At 58.8% G+C, this 19,090-nt stretch overlaps 1 protein-coding gene across 1 annotated transcript; it reads left to right on the top strand.

Annotated features, from left to right (window-relative positions):
* The first annotated feature begins 3,963 nt into the window (after positions 1-3,963).
* On the top strand, positions 3,964-17,679 carry DIPK1C (divergent protein kinase domain 1C). Its single transcript, XM_016148381.2, has 4 exons — positions 3,964-4,146; positions 9,776-10,426; positions 14,212-14,376; positions 17,210-17,679. The coding sequence occupies exons 1-4, from the start codon at positions 3,964-3,966 to the stop codon at positions 17,417-17,419; spliced, it is 1,209 nt and encodes a 402-aa protein (XP_016003867.2). The 3' UTR covers positions 17,420-17,679.
* The last annotated feature ends 1,411 nt before the right edge of the window (positions 17,680-19,090 follow it).

Below are 19,090 nucleotides of genomic sequence, written 5' to 3'. Positions count from 1 at the left end.
TGGGGACTCGGAGCAAAACTGCCGAGGAAGCCGGGGGTTCTGCCGTTCCAGGCTCCTGTCTCCTGGCCTCTCGGCACCCTGGCCTCCGGTTATGAAGACCTCCCAGAGGGACGCACCCCCGGGCGCCCGACCAGGCCGGCCCCGGGCTATGAGGGAACCACCCCCTCCTCTCCGAACAAAACTCTCTTTGTAAAAATAGGGCCGACCTCACTAAGACAAAAGTAAGGTAAGCACCTGGCTAAGGTAAACCCGGACGACGGCGCGGCTCAGCTTCCTGAAGTGTGGGCCACGCCTGAGAAGACACGTGTTTTGGATGCGGAGGGCAGCTTGGCTTTTCCTCAGTTTCTTCCAGCTTACCCTCCCGCATAATGGGGCATCGGACACGTGCCTCTCTCCGCAAGGTGGCCGCCCCTTTCCCGAACCTTCGCCAAGGCCCGGATATGGCCGCAGAGCCCTGTGGCCCGAAGGCGCAGCGAGCGTTAACATCTCGTTCTCGGCCACGTTTGCAAACGACGGGCAAAGCAAAGCCCAGAACTTTTGAAACCGTCTTGGCCTGTGGCCGAGTATTTCAATAAACGATTGTGACGTGTAGAGAACACGTCACGCCCTCTCTTCTAGAGCGGGCAATTCCAACATCGAAACAGAAATTAGGAAGCGGCTGCGTGGGCCCTGCCACCGCCGCCGACATCACATAAGGGCCATGTCCTTTCCTTTGAAGTGTTAGACAGCGACATGCACGCAATGCACCTGGCCGGGAAGCTGGGAGAACGAGGCGCGCTGACGCATGCGCACATGTCGGGTACTGCGCACGCACGGCTTTGCGCGTCGTTGTCAAAGTCCTTTTAGGAAGAAAAATATTGTTATGAGCTCAATGTGTGTAGAGATGTGGCAGAATCAAGCACTGAAAAACCTATTTGTAAAGTATAATCAGTCGGAAAACTAGAATTGTACTTTTTCTTCCAATAATGGTCTATAAGCAAAATATTCATGTTCTGTTCTCAGTGACAAGTTCAACTGTCACTAGATGCGTTCAGAACCCAAAGGATATGTTCAAACATATCCCTACCCCAGCGATGTGTCTGCATGTTCCGTTTAGCCTCAGGAAATCAGAAATATTTGCGTTAGAGCGCTCTCTCAAGAGAGACTCCGCGGGGCGCTCGAAGTTCTGCCTCTCAGCATAATGCCTAGAACTCATATTCCTTTCCTTTCTTCGGTAGATATTTAAGAACGTCCTTTGGATCAGGAACCTGATTAGGGATCACAACACGAAATAAGACAGAGTCTGTAACCTCTAGTCTGAAGCAAGACATAAATGAATAAACACCGCCTAGGCTGCCCGCTTAACTGACACAGACAAACCCGACTGCACATCTCCTTCGCTCTGCCTGAGACCTGGGCATGGGGCATAGTCCTGACTCTAGAACACAGGGTGTCTTTTATGTGCTCACAGGACGTTTGCCCCATGTGGTCCTACAGAGCCAAGTTCCCATCTCCTTCAGGACAAAGGAAAACGGCCTTATGAAGTTCTGCGTGAATGAAGCATGATCGAAGAGATCGTTGGACGCAGCCATTTCCGGGATCATGACTGCAGTTTTCATAGTTTGGGTAAGGGAGCAGGGAAAGTCGTTCTTGGATTTCAGACAGTGTTTTTTTTTAAGGATTCGAAGCCTGTTCAGATCAACTTAATGGGAAACCAGCAAGGGGTCAGGCCACCCTTCCAGCTCTGCCCGCACCCTGAGTCCCAAGCTGCAGACCCACTACCCAGCCCCAGGAAGGCTGCCGGCCACGAGGAGTTACCCAGAGCATCCTGGGGGTGGCATCGACCTGTGGCAAGCAGGGCTCCGCAAGATGAACCCGAACTTCTGTCTCCTCGTTCCTTAAGGCAAAGCTTTGCATGTCGTTGTTAATGCAATGATTTTTTAATTTTATATTTTGCTCCTCTAGGGAAATATCTTTCATGTCGTGGGTACAGCTAGCCTATAAGACACCTTCGTGTGAATACCCCTTTGGACTGGTGACTAAAAGAGGTATCCCCCTGATGGGGCCGGGCCCCCTAGGACAAGGGCTTGGTGAGCGGAGCTATGGTGGGCTTCTGCTTCAGTTGTCGAGCATGGAAACTCACAATAGGAGGGCTCCCCGCACGCATCCCGCCTTCTCAGGATTTTATTTTGGCTCTAGAGAGAGCTGTAGCTTCTGGACTAAGACCGCACTGAGTAGTCAAAGGATCTCTCTGTTGTGGGATCACGATTTTATTTTTTTCTGTGTCCTTTTCTCTATAAAATGCCTAAAGTGGTGTGATTCCTACAAAAGTACGGGTTACCTTGCAAATCCTGACGCCGACTTTGATTTTAAGTCCTGCTTTTCCCCCTCTGCAGTTTCATTCCTAGGTCTGCGAGGATAACTGCTCACTCTTCTGTCCTCCCTTTTCCCATTCCTGCCCTTCCCCCCAGGAACATGTTTGGGAAAGGGCACGGACTTCACACCATCAAGTCAGGCTTTCAGAGCAGTGTCCTAGATGCCTTCTGTGCCCCACGACTATTTTGAAATGAGAGGACCAACTGCCCATACAGCCGGACTACGAAAATACTCGCGGGCCCTGCTGGGGGTCGGGGCTGAGTGTGCCTGGAGGTGGGCGAGCAGCTCACAGTGAAGGAACAGGCGTTCCTGCGGTTAACTGACTGACTGACTCCCAAATCCCAAATGTCATCTCCTTGGGGCTGGGCGTTTGGTTCATTTGCTGATTCACAGGTCCTGGAGTCTTCTACCACTGAGCCATGGCACCTGAGGCCAAACCGGTGAGTTGCAGAAGAGACTGGATAGGAAGCCAGGTCCGAGAGGGAATTAGAGGGTGCTGCACCAGGGAGAGTCGCCCTGCTGCCCCCACACTCCGAGATGGGAGTGGGAGATTCTGCACGGCACAGCGAGAAGGGCTGGCAGGCAACAGGCGTCCAGCGAGCTTTTGCAGAGTGAACGCAGGAGCCCCGGGGCGGGGCGCGCTCAGAGGCCTCAGCTGCGACAGCTCCCCCTCTGGCGCGCCGCCCAGCAAGGACTCTGCTTGGGAGAAAGGGTTGGGGGGCGTGGGGCAGCTCGGGTGGGGAAGGGAGGGGAGGGCTGGCAGGAACCAGGGACAGCCCTGCTGGCAGTGGCGCCCGCCTGTTCCGTGCGACTGGGACTGGACACTGCAGCACGCTCCCGCAGCCGACGACGTTAGGGACGGACTTGAGTGCGGATTCGGACACGTTAGGGGGCGCTTTCTCCCCGCAGCGGGGAAGCGGACGCGGTTCACCAGCGGCGCTTTTTGCCCAGGAGAGGACGCCCTGGAGTTTGGGGCAGCCAGAGCGGGCGGCTGGGTTCAGCAGGCCGCCTGGAAAAAGGGGGAGGGGTGGCCACGACGTTTCCAGACCGTCCCGGACCCCGGACTCACCTGGGGAGGGCCTCCCAAGTCAGGGCAGACGCGGAGGAGGCAGGAATCTCGGCGAATGGGGGTGGGGACAGAGGGCTACCCGGGGCCTGGGGTGTCTGTGCAGAGATAAGGTTTGGGGCCCTGGGCCGCCGCCCCGAGAAGGCGGGAGGCTCCTGTCTGCAGATGCGTTGACAGGAGAGCCTGGGGTCTAGCCCGGGGGAGTTTGAATTAGAGCGGATTCTGTTTAAAGGGGGAGCTGGTCTTCGGGGGGAAAAGGTGCATAGAAAGTGGAAAGCGTGTCGGGGTGCGGTGGAGCAGGGCGTCCAGCGCGGACCCGGGAGTGGCCAGCGCACGGCCCGTCCCCTGGGAGCTCGGGCGGGTGCGCGGGCTGTGGCCGCGGGACACCGCGCCCACCCCGGGCGGGCGGTCCGGCCGTGGGGCCGCCCCTCCCTCCCCTCCCCTCGCGCGGCCTCTCCCCGCGCCCCCTCCCCCGCCGGGACGCCAGGGACGCGGGCGCGGCGCGGGCGCGGGCGGCGGAGCCGGCGGCGGCCGGGCTGACCATGGCGCGGGGCCGGCTCGGGCGCTGCGGGCGGCGCGGGCGGTGCGCGCGGGGCGCGCTGCTCGCCTGCGCCGCCTGGGCCGCGGGCTGGGCGCTGGCGGCCGCGCTGCTGCTCCGCGCGCACCCGGGCGCCGTCCCCGAGCGCTGCACCGACGAGGGGAGCCGGCGCATCCTGGCCGCGCTGGTAGGTCCCGCCGCAGCGCTGCCCGCGGACGCGCGCCCGGGGACGGGGTGGGACAGCGGCGCGCAGTGCCCGGCGCGCACGACCGGGGCCCGGGACGGGGCGCGTGCTGGGGAGTCCTCCGTGGGTGCGCGGGGTGTCTCTCCCGCTCCTGCCCAAATTGGTTCTTTGTCCCACGAGCCTCCCCGCCGGACCGCTCCCCCTGCGCCCGCGCTCCTCGGGAAAGTTGGCGGGTCTGCTCCAGGCTCCCGCAGCCCCCGTGCCCGCGGCCTCCGGGGTCCCCGCTCGCTCGCTCAGCCTCCGTCCCGGGCTGCACCGCGCCGAGCCCGAGGCGGACCGACGGCCGCTAAGGCCCTGCCCAGCGCCCCGAAGCCAAGCTCGCCGCGTTAGGTCGGCGGCAGCCAAGGCAGAGCGCGCTCGGGGAGGGGAGCGCACCGAGGCGGCGGCTCGGACCCGCGGGAGCCCTGTCCTGGGGACGCGACAAGTCTCCTCTCCAGCGCGGGAGGGCTGCGTGCTCCGCGGCTGGGCGCCGCGGACGCCGGGCTGCTGCGCCCCGGGGCCCAGACGCTCCTCGGGCCCTTCCACGATGATGCGCGTGGAGACCCCCCAACAAAGGTGGGGCGTCCCAAGAGGAAAGCCAAGAAAGGTGAAGGTAGAAGCTACTGCGGTGGCATCATTACCCCGCGCAGTGGCCGTGTCTGCGCTTGGCGTGAAAAGTACCGTTTTTAAAGAAATCTTCAAGAAAGACTTCGTGAGGAGTTTTCGATCTGATCGCTTACAGATGGGCGGGCTTTTGAGACTGTAGGGGTTCAAAACGTGGTAGAGTAAAGGTTTTCAAGTAAATTATTATTACTTATAAAAAGTGAGATGGGAAAATTTAAGAAATGAGTGAAATGTACAAGGTAAAACAAAGCATATACCCTAATCGAGTCTGACGTGTCTCATCATGAATTGATCAGCAATGCAAGCGAGACACTCATCGCTGATTCCTTCCATCCATCCATCATGATACTGAAGTCCCATCAAATTTTAAGTTGCAGTTCATTGATTTTCTCAGTAACCCATCTAAAAATTCCTTTCACTTTATTATTATTATTATTATTATATTATTTGCTCTGTTTTGGGAGGACTGATTGACAAATCACAGTAAACCCAGATTAAAAGTTTGGCCAGGATGGAATACCTGTTTACGAAAATAACATATTTTAAGTGAAAATAAAAAAAACGAATGTCATTTTTCATGTATTAACCTTTGGCTAAATGGGAAAAGGCCTAACAGAAATGAAATAACCTAATATAATTAAGTAAGTACTAATCATAACTTTTCCAGCATTGCAGCTCATAAATTAAAACCATTTCTGATTAGAGGATCCCCAATGGCAGCCATATGGGGGTGTTTTTTGGCCGACTTAAAGCTGAAGGGGTTGGGTCTGCCTTTGAAGTCTCCCAGCCTTTCCCGTTCGTTACCCAGAGGATGGTCTGAAACCCCAGCTTTGCCGTTTGGGCCGTCATTTCTCACACTCGGAGCTTGGCTTTCTCTCCCTCGCTTCCCGCTGTCTGCTCTCCTCCCGTCTCCATCCTGGACTCGCTGGTGCAAGCCCCACACAGCACGCAGCACCCTGGCTCGCTTTTATCCAGGACACTCTGCGCTAGAACGAGGTTTGAATCTGACCCCAGTGTCCGCAGCCCATTGTGCTGGGCCCTGGCTGTGAAGCAGGGGCTGGCGCTGGGGCCTCCCAGGCCTCCAGCTGAATCGAGGCACTGTCCTCGGGCTCCCCAAGCACTTTCAATTCATTCTGCCTGGCTTTTATCCTTAATAATAAAACTGGCTGTTATTTTTTGACTGGCCTCCAGATTCTCATTAGCTTTCCCTGTGAATACCAGAGCACAGAAGGAGTAACTGAGCTGAGCCAAAGGAAGCCCTCTCTCTCTCTCTGGCAGCAGCAAGGGACTTGGGGACAGCCCCTGCTGAGTTCCCAGGGCCCTCAGCTCGGGCAGGGGCTCCGCTGGCCTGTGAGGGAGTCTGTCTGTAAAGCTGAGGAGCGGGTTAGGAGGGGGCAGTCGGGTCTGCTGCACCCCAAGCCCGCCCCACCTGCTGTGGGAGCCAGCCACACTCCACGGCCCTGCAGGAGGGAGGGTGGGAGAGCCAACTGGAGCGGCTCCCCAGCGGGTGCAGCCCTGCGGGGACTTGGCGTTCCTCGTGAGCCCGCAGTGCCCCTCTGCTGTGGCCTGCCGGCCCTTCCCATGACCGGGGCGTGGTGCGCCCGCCCCGACTCCTGGGGGCGGCTTCTAGGGCGCTGCCACCCCAGGAAACCACGCAGGAGGCGATGCCCAGCCGACGAGCTGACGCCCGATCATTTCCAAGCCTGGCTGCTGTGGTGCAGGCTGAGCGCGTCCCACGGTGGCCGAGAGGGCCTTCCCGTGAGTTTGCGCTGGCCGGCGCCATGCCAAGCAGTTCCACGGGTATTATGTCCTTGCGTCCCCTCAGCAACCTGTGGGAGGCCTGAGCCCTTAGTCTCCCGCCTCACGGGTGGCCCCCGAGAAGCAGAGTGGCTGGCCCTGCGTCACGCGGCCAGTGTGTGTGGAGCTCGGATGTGACCCTGTGCAGTCTCAGGAAGAGAGACCACGTGACAGTAAGCGGCTTCTCCAGTAATGAAAACCCTCAGCAAAAACTGGGCACACTTACCCTCCACGGCATCACTTTCAGAGCACCCCGAAAGCACTGTTGCTCAGAGGCGGGACTCCCCATAGGCCGGTTATGCTCGATGTTGTTGAATTTAGTTGCCTACAGTCGGGGTTCCTTTTCAATGGGGCAGGCTTGTCTTTGTGCGATAGAGGACCAGGGCCCCAGTGGGACGGGGGCACCCAGGGCGCACACCCAGGAAGACCTAGCAGAGAATGACCATTCTGAGTGCTGTCGCCACATTCGGGAGGTGCTCCTTCCGGGCCCTCCGGGCCCTGAGAGGCTGCGATGCAGAGCGGTCCTGGGCGGGAGGCACTCCCTCGTGCGACAGGCACATGGCTGACCGCGTGGGAACTTAACGCTCCCCAAAAAATAAAGAACACCCAGCCATTAGGCGTGACCTCTGAGACCTTGCCCACAGTTCCCCAAGCTGGAGGGACAGGCTGTTTCTGCCTGAGAACCATGATACAGGCTGGAGGGCCTCTTAGCAGAGAGGCTAAGAAGGGTTCGTTCCTACAAGAGCTGGGAGGGACTGCAATGTCTCTTCGCGGACGCACAGTCTGTGAGAGACACAAACTCCCTGTGAGTTTAATTAATTTAGAAATGCCAGTTAACTACAATGAGACTTTATTAACTTGGGGTTGTTTGTTTGTTTGTTGTTAGTTTAGTTTGAAACCTGTAGCCTGGATTCTGCACACACATTTGGGGACAGAAATGTAGCCGTCTCTAAGCTGACGGTTAGGACTATCTCATGTTCAGAGAAAACTATTTACAAATTTTATTTAAGGCAAATAAACCACCTTTGTCAAGTTAAAAAAAAAAAGCTACTTCAATAGGACATGCTGCTAAGAACATTTCACGATTGTCTCTAACACGGTGACAAGTACTAGTTTGTGAACTAGTAATTTGTGCTTTAAGTTCACCGCGTTGTAAATGCCGAAGTAGGTCTCTCCCTGTGTTCAGGAGGCACAGGTTTGGGGGAGACCCTGGGGGCTCGCAGAGCAGCCAGGGCAGGCGCAGCGCACACCGCACCTGAGAGAAGCAGAAACCGAAGGCAGAAACACTGCGCCGTACAGGAGGGTGACAAAGAACAGCCATCATGGCTGCACCTGTGCATACTTTGCACTAATGTGAACTGTCTCCTGTGACACACGTGTCACCGAGCACTGAAACTCCGGTCACAGACCTGAGACCAGCCTGCGGCAGCCGGCGGCCAAGGCTCTGGGCACCTCATGCCGATTCCCGTCCATGCCCACGCCCAACGCTGCGTCCCTCAAACCGCGAGGTGCCGACCTTCAGAACACAGCCAACGTGCCTGTCCCCTTCCACAAGCGACAGGCCGCGTGCCACATCCAACGACTGTACCATTGTTCAAATAACTTGCAACTCCTGTTCGGAATTGCCTCCCAGATCTGCAGGGGCGAATCTCGTATGGATTCCAATTTGATTTGAATTTGATTTCAGCGCTGCAGTGCCGTTTTGTAGGACATGCTGTGCTGTGGGGAGCCGGCAGGAGGTGGGGGGGGGGGTGGCACAAGCGACTCAGGAGGAAGGCGTGGTGACAGCAGGGGACAGGCATTCTCACCAGCAGGTGGGCTGCCTCAGGGGAGGGCCCATCTGACCCTTGCAGGGCAGCACGCTTTTCTGTCAGGTGGAGACAGAGGAATGGCAGTTTCGGTGGGACTCCCTGGCCCGTCGCACGCAGGTGCGCGGCTTTGCTCTGCTTCCCCGAGCCACGTCTGGTCACGCGTGGCTTTGCATGCTGGGTCTCCGCGGGGGCCCTCGCCTCCTTCCTGCCAGGCAGACGTGCAGTTCCTCTTTCAAAACTGAGCTCAGACGCGGCTCTCTGGGAAGAAGCGTCCCTGGCTCCCCGCTCCCGAGGCCCAGGGCTGGCGAGGGCGGCGGGAGGGAGCTAGTGCTCCCCGAGACGCGGTCCCCTGCACACGCGACCTGGGTTGACCTTCACGGGTCTCCCCTGACACGGTGCCGTCATCTCGTGTTAGACTCGGGGACAAGCCACGCACCTGGTGAGGGGCAGAGCCCAGAGGCAGACCCAGGTGCCCCCGAAGCCAGCCGTGTCCCCGTCTCACCCCGTCACACGCTGCTGTCACTAGGGGTCTCGAAGGGCAGCCGCCACTGTCGTGTGAACTCGTGAGCCCGGTGCCCGCAGCCGGACTGTGGCTCGCTGAGCTGAGCGCGGCGGGTGACACCGTCCGTGGCCGGGGGTGGCGGAGGCAGGCAGGCCTGGCTGCCCTGGCGGCACTGGTCACGCAGTGCAGCGGGACTGCAGAGTGATGTTGGTGGCGTCACCAGGTGCCCGTGTGTAGGTCCGTCAAAAACGCCCCTGACGTTTAGGAGAAGCGCCCCATCCGAGGGGTCCCGAGCGGGGCCCCCTCCTGGAGGGCGTCCCGGGTGCCTTCTCCCCTCTAGTCCTGTGACACCCCCAGCCCAGGGGCCTGTTCTAACTCCCGTTTCCGGCACGCAGTTCCCCGAACCCCTGCTGGCCTTCAGGCCACAGCGGTTCACGTGGGAAGCGGTGGGCTCAGGGCACAGTCCTGCAGGAAGGGCCGTGACTGTGGTCTGGGGCCCCGCCTCCCGAGAGCTGGCTCCGCTGTCCTTGGGCGGGGCTTCAAAGCTCTCGGGTGACTCTAACGGCCTGCCGCGCATGCTCAGTGACAGGTGACAACTGAAACCCAGAAGGCGAAGCGGCTTTTGCCGGCATCACGCAGATGGGTGGTGGGGCCCTGCTCCTCACGTCCCGGGTCCTGACTCCGCGGACCGAGCCCCACGCCTGCCACCCGAGATGCCCGTAGGGTCCGGCGTCAGGACTCGCCGGCGTGAGCGGCCGGGGCTCGCGGCCCCCGGGGGTCTCTCGGTGCTGGTGGGAAGCGTCCCGGGTGCGGCCCCGGCCCCTGGCTGCCCGCGTGACCGCCTGTCCCTCCCCCCCAGTGCCAGGACTACCGGGGCGGCGTGCTGGCGGGCGACCTGTGCGAGGACCTGTGCGAGGCGCGGAGGCTGCTGTACCGGCGCTGCCTGCACTACGAGGGGGGCAAGAAGGTGCTGCAGGCGGACTGGCGCGGCCGGCCCGTCGTTCTCAAGTCCAAGGCCGAGGCCTTCGCCAGCTTCCGGCCGCCCGGCCTGCCGGGGGACGCGGACGGGGACCAGGACGTCCCGGAGGCGGAGCTGCTCCTGCTGGTGGCCGGGGAGGTCAGGAGCGCCCTGGGCCTGGAGCTGTCCAACAGCAGCCTGGGGCCGCTGTGGCCGGGGCCGCGGGGCCGGGGCCGGCTGGCCAGCCTGTGGTCCCTGCTGCAGCAGGAGGAGTTCGTGCTGCTCAGCCTGCTGCAGGGCCTGAGCCGGCACGCGCTGCCCGTGCTGGGCTCCTGCGGCCACTTCTACGCCGTGGAGTCCCTGGCGGCCGGCAGCCCGCGCCACCGCGCCCTCTTCCCGCTGCACGGGGCGCCCCGCAGCCAGGCCCAGGCCGTCAGCGCCGTGGCGCTCAGCTTCCTGGACCTGGTGAGCCACTTCGACAACGACTTCTCCCACCGCCTCCACCTCTGCGACGTCAAGCCCGAGAACTTCGCCATCAGAAGGGACTTCACGGTGAGTGGCCCCGGGAGGGGGGCGTTTACCCCGCGGGCCCGCGAGGCGGTGGGCGAGACGGCCTCCGAGGTCCCGGGAAGCACGGCGCCCGCCTGCCGGCCTGGACCACTCCGCGGGCCCGGCCCCGCTTCACGAGAGACAATTCGAGAACACAGGTGCCTCGCCGCACCCCAGGAAGGGGACTGTGACGCAAGGCCCGCGGGGCGAGGCGTGTGCTCCCCGAGGGCTGTTCTGGATCCTTCTGCGCGCAGCCCCGGGGGACGAGGAGGAGTGGCCTTGGGGGCTTCGTCCGGCAGCCCAGCTGGGGGAGGCGCCAGGCCCGGTGATGATGCGCAGCTTCTCCTACCCCTTCCTCGCCGCAGAGGTTTAGTCAACGTCCCTTCCCAGATGAGACCTCTCGAGGGCTGGCGGGAGTCGGGTGCCTTCCCAGGGGAAATGCCCGCCTGGTGGGAACGTCTCCCGCAGGGCTCTGTACCTGGCAGGTGCACATTGGCTCTGACCCAGGAATGAAACCAGGGGGAGCAGGAGCCGGAGCATCTTCCACGTCTCATTACGAGATGACCCCTCCCCCCACTATGTGACAGTGATCCGGGTGCCCTAACACAGTGTCATCGACCAGGCCCCCCCCACCCCAACAGTGTTTAGCTCGTACACTGCAGGCGCTGGCAGGTGACGGGCCAGGCCAGCCTAACTCTGGCCACCTCGGCGGGCCGGTCGTGGTGGAACAATGCTCTTTGTCCCAGTTAAACACACAGGGACAGAGAGAAGGTACCATTACTGACAGCCAAGGGCTTGCATGGCAGATGGCATAGGAAGGCCTCCTTAAAACAGCCTAAAATTGGTGTAAATCCCTTCTCATTCAAGTCTGTCACTGCGAAGGGCGTAGTAGCCTCTTGCCCAAACTGCTTTGTCCTAATGCCCTGTCCCTGGCTGCCGCGGGAGGGGGTGGTGTGACAAGCGGCGGTGGCTCCAAGTGCGGAAGGGAAGGAGCTGGGATGGGAGGTTCTGAGAGGTTCCAGAAGGTTCTGGGAAGTTCCAGGAGGAGACGAACCCTATGTGCAATAATTTGAGCTCCAAGAGACTCTTCCAGATGAGTTGTCAAGGCAGGTACACCCTAGACTCATCGTCTTATTTCTCAGAACGGGGATCCTGGCCAAGGAGCCTCTAGTTCTGAGCAGGATGATTATGTAATGGGTACAAGGGCCACTGTCCTCAGAGAAGTCGGAGGGAAGCAGCCACTCCGAGGCCTTTGGAGAGGAGGCCTCCACAGGACCCCTGGCTTTGGGCAGTTATGGGGCCGGCTCTTCTCGTCATGAGGTCCTCAGTTATTCACCTGGCAAGCATTATGGGGTGTCGATGAGGGGAGCTCAGCGGGTGAGACAGACGAGGAGGGGCCTGAGACGCTGTCTGGGCTGGGTTCCCAGGACGGGTGTCAGAAGGGGGTGGGGCTGGGGGTCCTCCCGAGAGGGTGGGCAAGGCGGGGTGTTACTGGCCTTCAGTTGTGCCGTCCAGCAGTTCACGCGTAATGGGCACAGAATCGTTGCCCAGTGAACTAACGGCCGCACTCGCTACCTGCCCGGACTTGCCGTGTGGGCCGGTGCCGGAGCCCTGGGCCCTTGCCCTTGTCCGAGCACCTGCTGGAACCCTGGCATTACTGACACTCCTTATGAGGCTGAGGTTCGAGAAGTTGATTTTCCCTATGATTTGACAGCTTTTGAGTGGAAACCAGCAGTATCAGCAGTACCAGTGAACTCATTAGAACCGCAGATTCTCTGAACGTTACCACAGACCTACGGAGTCTGAAATTCTGGGGGGGAGGGTGGCAACCCGTGTTACACAAACAAGCCCCCGGGCGATTCTGATGCGCTGGGGTTTGAGAACCAGCCCGCTTAGTGACCTGCAGGTGGGTCCTCCCTTTGGCGCAGCTGGAAGGGGGCGGTGTCCTTCAGATGATGTGGAGGAAGTGTCCACTCGCGGTCATGCAGCTTCTCCAGGTCCCCAGCACAGGACTTGGGAGCTTATCTGCTGGTCGGAAGCGCAGGGTGGGGGACGTCGTCAATCCTGCTCCCACACCGCTGCCAGCAGGAGCTATCTGCAAACCCCTGGCGACCCCGGACACCCCCCCCGGCCCCGCCCAGAGCCACACTCTTCCAGTGAAGGAAGTGGTGCTCATCCGTCCTCTCTAGTCTGACGCCGGCATGAAGTCTGAAGAAGATGGTGCGGCTTAGGTCACTCCATGTGCGAAGAATTTTACAATTGAGTTTTCCTGGTTCCGGTCGGCACTGTGCTTGTTTTAGGTGCATAGTTATGCTCACAATAGCTGTGATCCGTTCTACGCCATAGACTAAAAATTGAAAAATAAATCTGGCTTTCCAGGGAGGTGAGAAGAAACCATCGGAAATGGTAGAGAGACAAGTTGTAAGGAGCCAAAATTCCAGCTAGAGGCCCAGGGGAAGCTGGGGGATTGCCAGAAACTATAGGAAAAAAGAAAGTTATTGTAGCCGCAGTATAAACTATAAAGGCAATAGATTCATTAGCAGAGCCTAATACATTTTTAGTCTATTAACTAGTGTAAATGATGAAATGACCTATTTCTTTTGGCTAAATAATGAGATAGGAAAAAACTGATTAAAATGATAATTTCTGTTTGCTGTGCCTGAATTAGTAATTAGGCGAAGCTCTTAAAGAGGGAAACATTCCCTGTTATTTATTTTAATTATTCTCCACATATTTTGAAGTACATTGTTTTCCCTCCTCTGTTTCCCTGAATAATCCCCAAACAACTTTATTGTCTTCCGGCATTAATCCTGAACGAGCAACAGAAACGGAAGCAGCCTCCGGAGATGCTGGGGAGGCGGCGGGCCGATCCCGTGCTGTTTACCTGTGAAGGCTTGCGAAATGCCACAGACTCCGAGCTCCTCAAGTCTTCTAATAGCTTTTTAATTCCTTGAAGCTATAAACTGCTTTATTTGGGTAGACTCCAGGTTTTCTCAGGTTTGAGTTTTTTTTTTTTTTTTTTTTTTTTTAAATTCAGGTGGTGGAGAGAAATCTGCTTAATTTCAATGTTATTCTTTCTCTGGCTTTGAAGCCTACTTGGTTTGAAGCCAAGAAGATAAATCTGAAGTTCCAAGGGTGTCTTCACGTTCTCGTGCTGATAAGATTTAGTGTCTGGTGCTGTTGGACGAGTCCACAAGCACCAGCCCTAATCTGAGCACTCCCACGCTCTCGTTTCCCCCACTCGTCCACCCGACCAATTACAAGCCGGCAGGGTAGCAGCGAAGCCATAAATAACGCGGGCACCGCCCACCGCGTTTTCACCGTCTCACCCGCGGACCTGCCTCTTGAATGTCGTTTCCTTTTATTGCTCATATTTCTGGGGGTCGATTTTCTGTATCTCACTGCTTCTCTAACCTGGCCCTTGAAGGTCAGAGCCCAGAGTGATAAAGCAACAGAGGGGAGGGGGGGTGTCTACTCCTTCTTAAGATATCTCAGATATTGTTTCTAAAGCTGAGGGACGTTTGAAACGAGAAGTGGTCCTTCCAGTCGTGGCTCCAAATCCCAGGCTTTCACTAGTGACGCAAAGGTCCTTTTTGCAGGTGAAGCCTTGCAGTATAACCGACGCCAGTCGCTCGTGAAAGTGCAGCCAGCAGCCCCCGGGCACGCCTGGCCCATCCTGCTGGCTGGCAGGGCCGTGGTCCCTGCCGGCTGCGACGCCTGCACCCGCGAAGCGGAAACAGGCGCTCACAGGTGCCCCTTCTGATGACCCGCTGCTGTTTTGGTTACAGGTGGTGGCTATTGATGTGGACATGGCCTTCTTTGAACCTAAAATGAGGGAAATTCTCGGGCAGAATTGCACGGGAGATGAAGACTGCAATTTTTTTGACTGTTTTTCAAAGTGTGATTTGCGAGTCAACAAGTGTGGAGCCCAGCGAGTCAACAGCAACCTGCAGGTAGCAATGGGGAGACCGTGCCCACCGGCCGCCTCTGCCCACGAGTGCCGTGCTGCCCCGCCAGTGCAGAAGGCCGCCCCTTCTGTGCCGGCGGGCCCCCACGTGTCCTATAAAGCCTGGGACGGTGGTTAGCAGGGGGAAGAACGCGTGTCGCGGGTCTAGCAGTCAGCGGTAAGGGAGACTCACTCGGTCCTAGGTCCCACCCCCAGGTGGGGTCTCACGTCTGGGAGGCGCCAGTTCAGGCCTCACTTCCCCTTCTGTGGGGACGCGGCTTCAGGCAGAAGCTGTCTGTTCCCGGCCCTCACCTGACGCTCTCGAGTGGGATGAGCTTGCGCCCACAGGTGATGACTACAACCGGGAGGGGGTCGTGGCGGAGAGGTCAGGCTCGCCTCCCCCACCGCCTGGTGCCCGCGACCTCGCGCCTATGCGCGTACCCCGACTTTCCTGCTTTGTCACCGTCCCGTCCAACCCACCCCAGGGTCTCAGCTTTCTGTAGCCTGTCCCTCCCCAGAGTCCTCCAGTCCCAAAGGCCAGTGTGACCACGATACAGACCTGGTGATGTGGCCCCGGATCGGAGGAGACCGGAGCTCGGTGCTGTGTCACGCCAGAAGGGAGGCGGGTCCAGGGGGACCGGGACAGGCCTGACCGGGCTGCAGGTCGGAAGGCCGGCAGTGGCGGGGCCTTCGGAGGCCTCTCCATCCCATGTGGGCTCACATTATTGGTGGGTCTGCGACGAAATCATTCTGCTTCAGCTGCGGGAACAAGATGCCTTTCGCTGGAGCACCAGCCACCTGTGACCTCATCCCACAAAGCGGAAACACGAACACCTGCCCCTTGCGGAATGAGACAGTTTCCTATCCTGAATATAAGAAGGGCTCTTACAGATCTATTGACAAGCAAGGTGGGGCCCTTTCCTCCAGCCTCTGGGGCTCCAGGAGGGTCCCCAGGATTGTCCTTGGCCCACCAGAGCTGCTTTGCCACTGTTGCCCCAGATGCCTGGGGCGGTGTCTCATGATTGGCTGGTGGGGGCGGAGCATATGCTGAGCTTGGCCCCACTCCCCCTCAGTGCGAGGACTCTGCAGGGCCATGCCTGCGAGTTTACCTTCTCTCTCACTTCCATGGAGGTGTGGCTCCCAAGAACGCCCCTCAATAAATCCCTACATGTAAACCTGCATCTTAGGGTCTGCTCCTGAGGAAAGCAAGCTACGCAAGAGGCTGATGTCCTTAAGATATAAAGAGCATCTACAAATTAATATGAAAATGGCCAACGTCAGATAGAAATGTGGGCAGAGGAAAACAACTCAGCCATTTACTGGAAAGGAAGCACGACTAGCTTACAACCTAACTGAAAGAACAATGTAAATTAACCATTTCCCCCATCAGCTGGTAACCATGAAAGCGTGTGCCGGCAAGGGCATGGGGAAACAAGCGTCCATCCTCATTGCACACTGCTGTGGGCGTGCAACTCAGTGCAGCTTTTAGGAGGGCGATTTGGCAGTAGCGATCAAAACAAAAATCGCACATACCCCTTGGCCCGGGAGGCCCATTTCTAGAAGTTTGGTCACACGTGCAAAAGGAAAATGACACGTAAGCAAGCTGCCTATTGCAGCATTGTTCGTAATAGCGGAAGTTCGCAAATAACCTGAATTTCCATCGATAGGGAGCTAGTTGAATAATTTATGATACACCCGCACCGTTGAGGTGCAGCCATTAACGCAAATGGAAGGGCCTCAGACAGTCTGATTCAGAAGGCTCTCCCCGGCGTTCGGGTGAACGGGGATGGCAGCTGCAGAGCAGCGTGTGTGACGCGCTGCCCTTTGTGGAAGTGGAAGAGGCTTGTGTTTGTCTAGACTCGAGAAGGGCGTCGGAGGACGCGTTGCCTCAGAGCCGCAGCGAGCCTGAGTGTCAGGAGCAGGATGGAGACTAAGACGGCTTTGGGGACATTTTTTTGCACATGAAAATGTTTTATCAAATTCAAAAAAGAAGATGATTTGTTTCTACAAAGAACCTTTGCCCCGTGCAGGCACAGGGGAGCAAAAGTTATTTTTCTGTCCTCTCTAACGGTAGCTCTATAAAGCTGAAGCGTTTGTTACATGGGGCTAATACAAAGCGTGATGTAGGAAAAATAAAGCGCCAATTAATGATGCGGCCCCGGGGCCAGTTCTCCGGGGGCGGGGCATAGGGTGTAAAACAAACCGTTCAGGAGGGGCATTAAAGGCCCTGGAGCATCAGGGACCCTCACCCCGATAGGGCCAGGGCTGCGGGAGGGGCTGGGTTTTTACCTTGGCTCCTGAAAGCCAGCATTGTGAAGCTCCTTCCTTATGTTGGCCTTTCCCTTCCAAAGGACCTTTTCTGCGAGCCTCAAAGTGCTGTCACATGTGCACATCACTTCTCATGTCCCCTAACACGCTGCCACCTGACCATCGGGACGATCCGTCCCATATTATCACTGTCACCAGGCCTGATTTATGGCCCAGAGTGCCCAGCCTTGGCTTGGCACTGTGGCCGCAGCCAGGTGGCTGTCTCAGGGGTGCTGTGGCTTTCTGTGCAGAATGTGCCCGGCCCTGTCGGAAGTGTCACCCAGACTGTTCCCATCTGCTCTGAGGCTGGAAGTGGGATTTTCTAGTCCTGGGCGGTAGCCTTCTCTCTGCCACGAAGTTTGTCCCCAGCTGAGCAATTGACAGTCCGGAGGGGAAGGCCCTGGTCAGCCTGGCGGCCTGCTGGGGACCCCGAGGGACCCCGGGCGGTGGCGGCCAGCGTGGAACCGGCTGCAGGCTCGAGGGTTTCCACTGCTGTGTCGCCCTGCACTAACGCCCCCTCTCCTGTCCCTCAGGTCGTCTGTGACAAAATATTCCGCCACTGGTTTTCCTCGGCTCGCACGAGCCCGGCCATCTCCCCGCGGCTCCGGCGGCAGCTCCGGCGGGCGGTGCAGGAATGCGCGGACCCCGGCCCCGCCGGGAGCCCCCCGCGAGCCACGCCCGCGTTCTGGAAGCTTCGGAGCCTGCTCCAGGCCACGCTGCGGGAGCTGCGGGCGGCGAACTAGCACGCGCTGCCTGGGACGTGCTGCCGCCCCGCCACTGCGTCCTCGGAACTGAAGTCCCCCGGTGCTGTCCCGCGTCCCCGCTCTTGTCCGAAGACCCCGTCCTCACCCTGACCGTTCGCCACTTTTCAAATGACTTGGGATGGGGGGGACGCGCAGAGCGTTTGCCTTTTGGCGGGTCCTCGGTGGGAAACAGCACAAATCCCAACGTGCAGTTAGTTACACACTCGAAGTGCTGGCGCCGGCGGTCAGGACGGGACGGGGGCGTGCGCGAGCAGCGTGCGTGGCGGGGCGCAGGCGCGCGCACGTGGGCACGCACGCCGACGTGGGCACGCACTCCGACGTGGGCACGCACGCCGACGTGCGCACGAGGGGCGCGCGGGTGCATGTGCGCGGCGCGTGAGGCTCTGCGGTGTCCTCTGGGACCGCCAGCTGAGAAGAGTCGCCTTTCTTTTGCAATTAAACACAATAAACAAACAAAAGGCCGCTTGTGGGACATGAAAATGTGCGGGAGAGGACGTGCGGGGACAGTGTGGGAGCCGGCGGGCTGCGGGGTACACCACGTCCGGGGAGCGTGTTTCAGGGCGCCTGTGCCCCCCCCCCCCGGGCAGCGCGCCTCCTCGGTGGCAGGGCGCAGGCGTGGTGACGAGCGCCGGGCCGGGCCGTCGTGCCCCGGGCAGAGCGATACCCGGGCTGGCGCCTTCGCCTCGGTTGAAGGAAGACGCAGTCACAGGCCTTGGTCACACTTTGGCATAAGTACTTGCCATGGACTTCTCAACAGAGCTCTTCAGCAGAGAGGAACACAAAAGAAACCACATTGTGGACGCTGCCCCCAGGGCAGGCAGATGGGGGTCCGGGGTACCCAGCCAGGCGTCCTCTTGGAGGGAATCATTGCTACTGCACTTCCCGCCCCAGGGAAATTCAATAGATACTCAGCTGCTAACGCTGCAGGTAAATCAGGATGCTGAGGTCAAGGGGATTCTGCTGATGGTTTACAAATCAGAGAAGACAAATCAGGATGCAGCTTTAAAAAGTTGCACATTGACAACTTCCAAGCTATTTCTCTTTTCCTTGCCCACTGCTTTCTGATGCACACGGAGGGGACTTGCCTATGGTCACCTCCCCAGGCCACACGCTGGGTCTGCCCATCGGCTCACCCAGCTCACCCGGTGGCCTGACGTGTGAGGATGAGAGCCACCTAGCACCCACCAGTCCTAAATTCTACAACTCCCAGACACGTGCTTGAAGGTCCATGGTTACCGCTACGCCCACCCCTCATCCACCACCACTGCAGTTTTTCGAATGACTGAGCTTCATGAAGGCTCCTCTCTTGTCATAATATGAACGGCTCCCTCTGCATTTATACTCTTTGGCAGGCAGCAGAAAACCATGCCAGTCACTTTTGTGGCAAAAATAAATTAAAACTGAAGTCTGACGCACGGGCCTTGGGCTAGTAGAGTCTAAGGAAAAGCGCATGGGCTTTGGTGTGCTGAGCAGCGTTCCCCCAGAGCTGCGCATGGGGCGGTGGTCTGAGGTGCCTCGACTCTCGCCAGCCCGTTGACCAGATTCCCAGGTGTGAGTTCCAATTGATCTTGCTCTCCCTCCTGGGCCAGGGGTGTGGGAACCGACAGGTGGTCCGGGAGCGTTGTTCTGCCTGAGCCTTCCGCTGCCTGT

This window comes from Rousettus aegyptiacus, unplaced genomic scaffold (assembly GCF_014176215.1).
Source record: "Rousettus aegyptiacus isolate mRouAeg1 unplaced genomic scaffold, mRouAeg1.p scaffold_m13_p_12, whole genome shotgun sequence".
NCBI lineage: Eukaryota > Metazoa > Chordata > Mammalia > Chiroptera > Pteropodidae > Rousettus > Rousettus aegyptiacus.
This window is presented reverse-complemented; position numbering and strand designations above follow the sequence as displayed.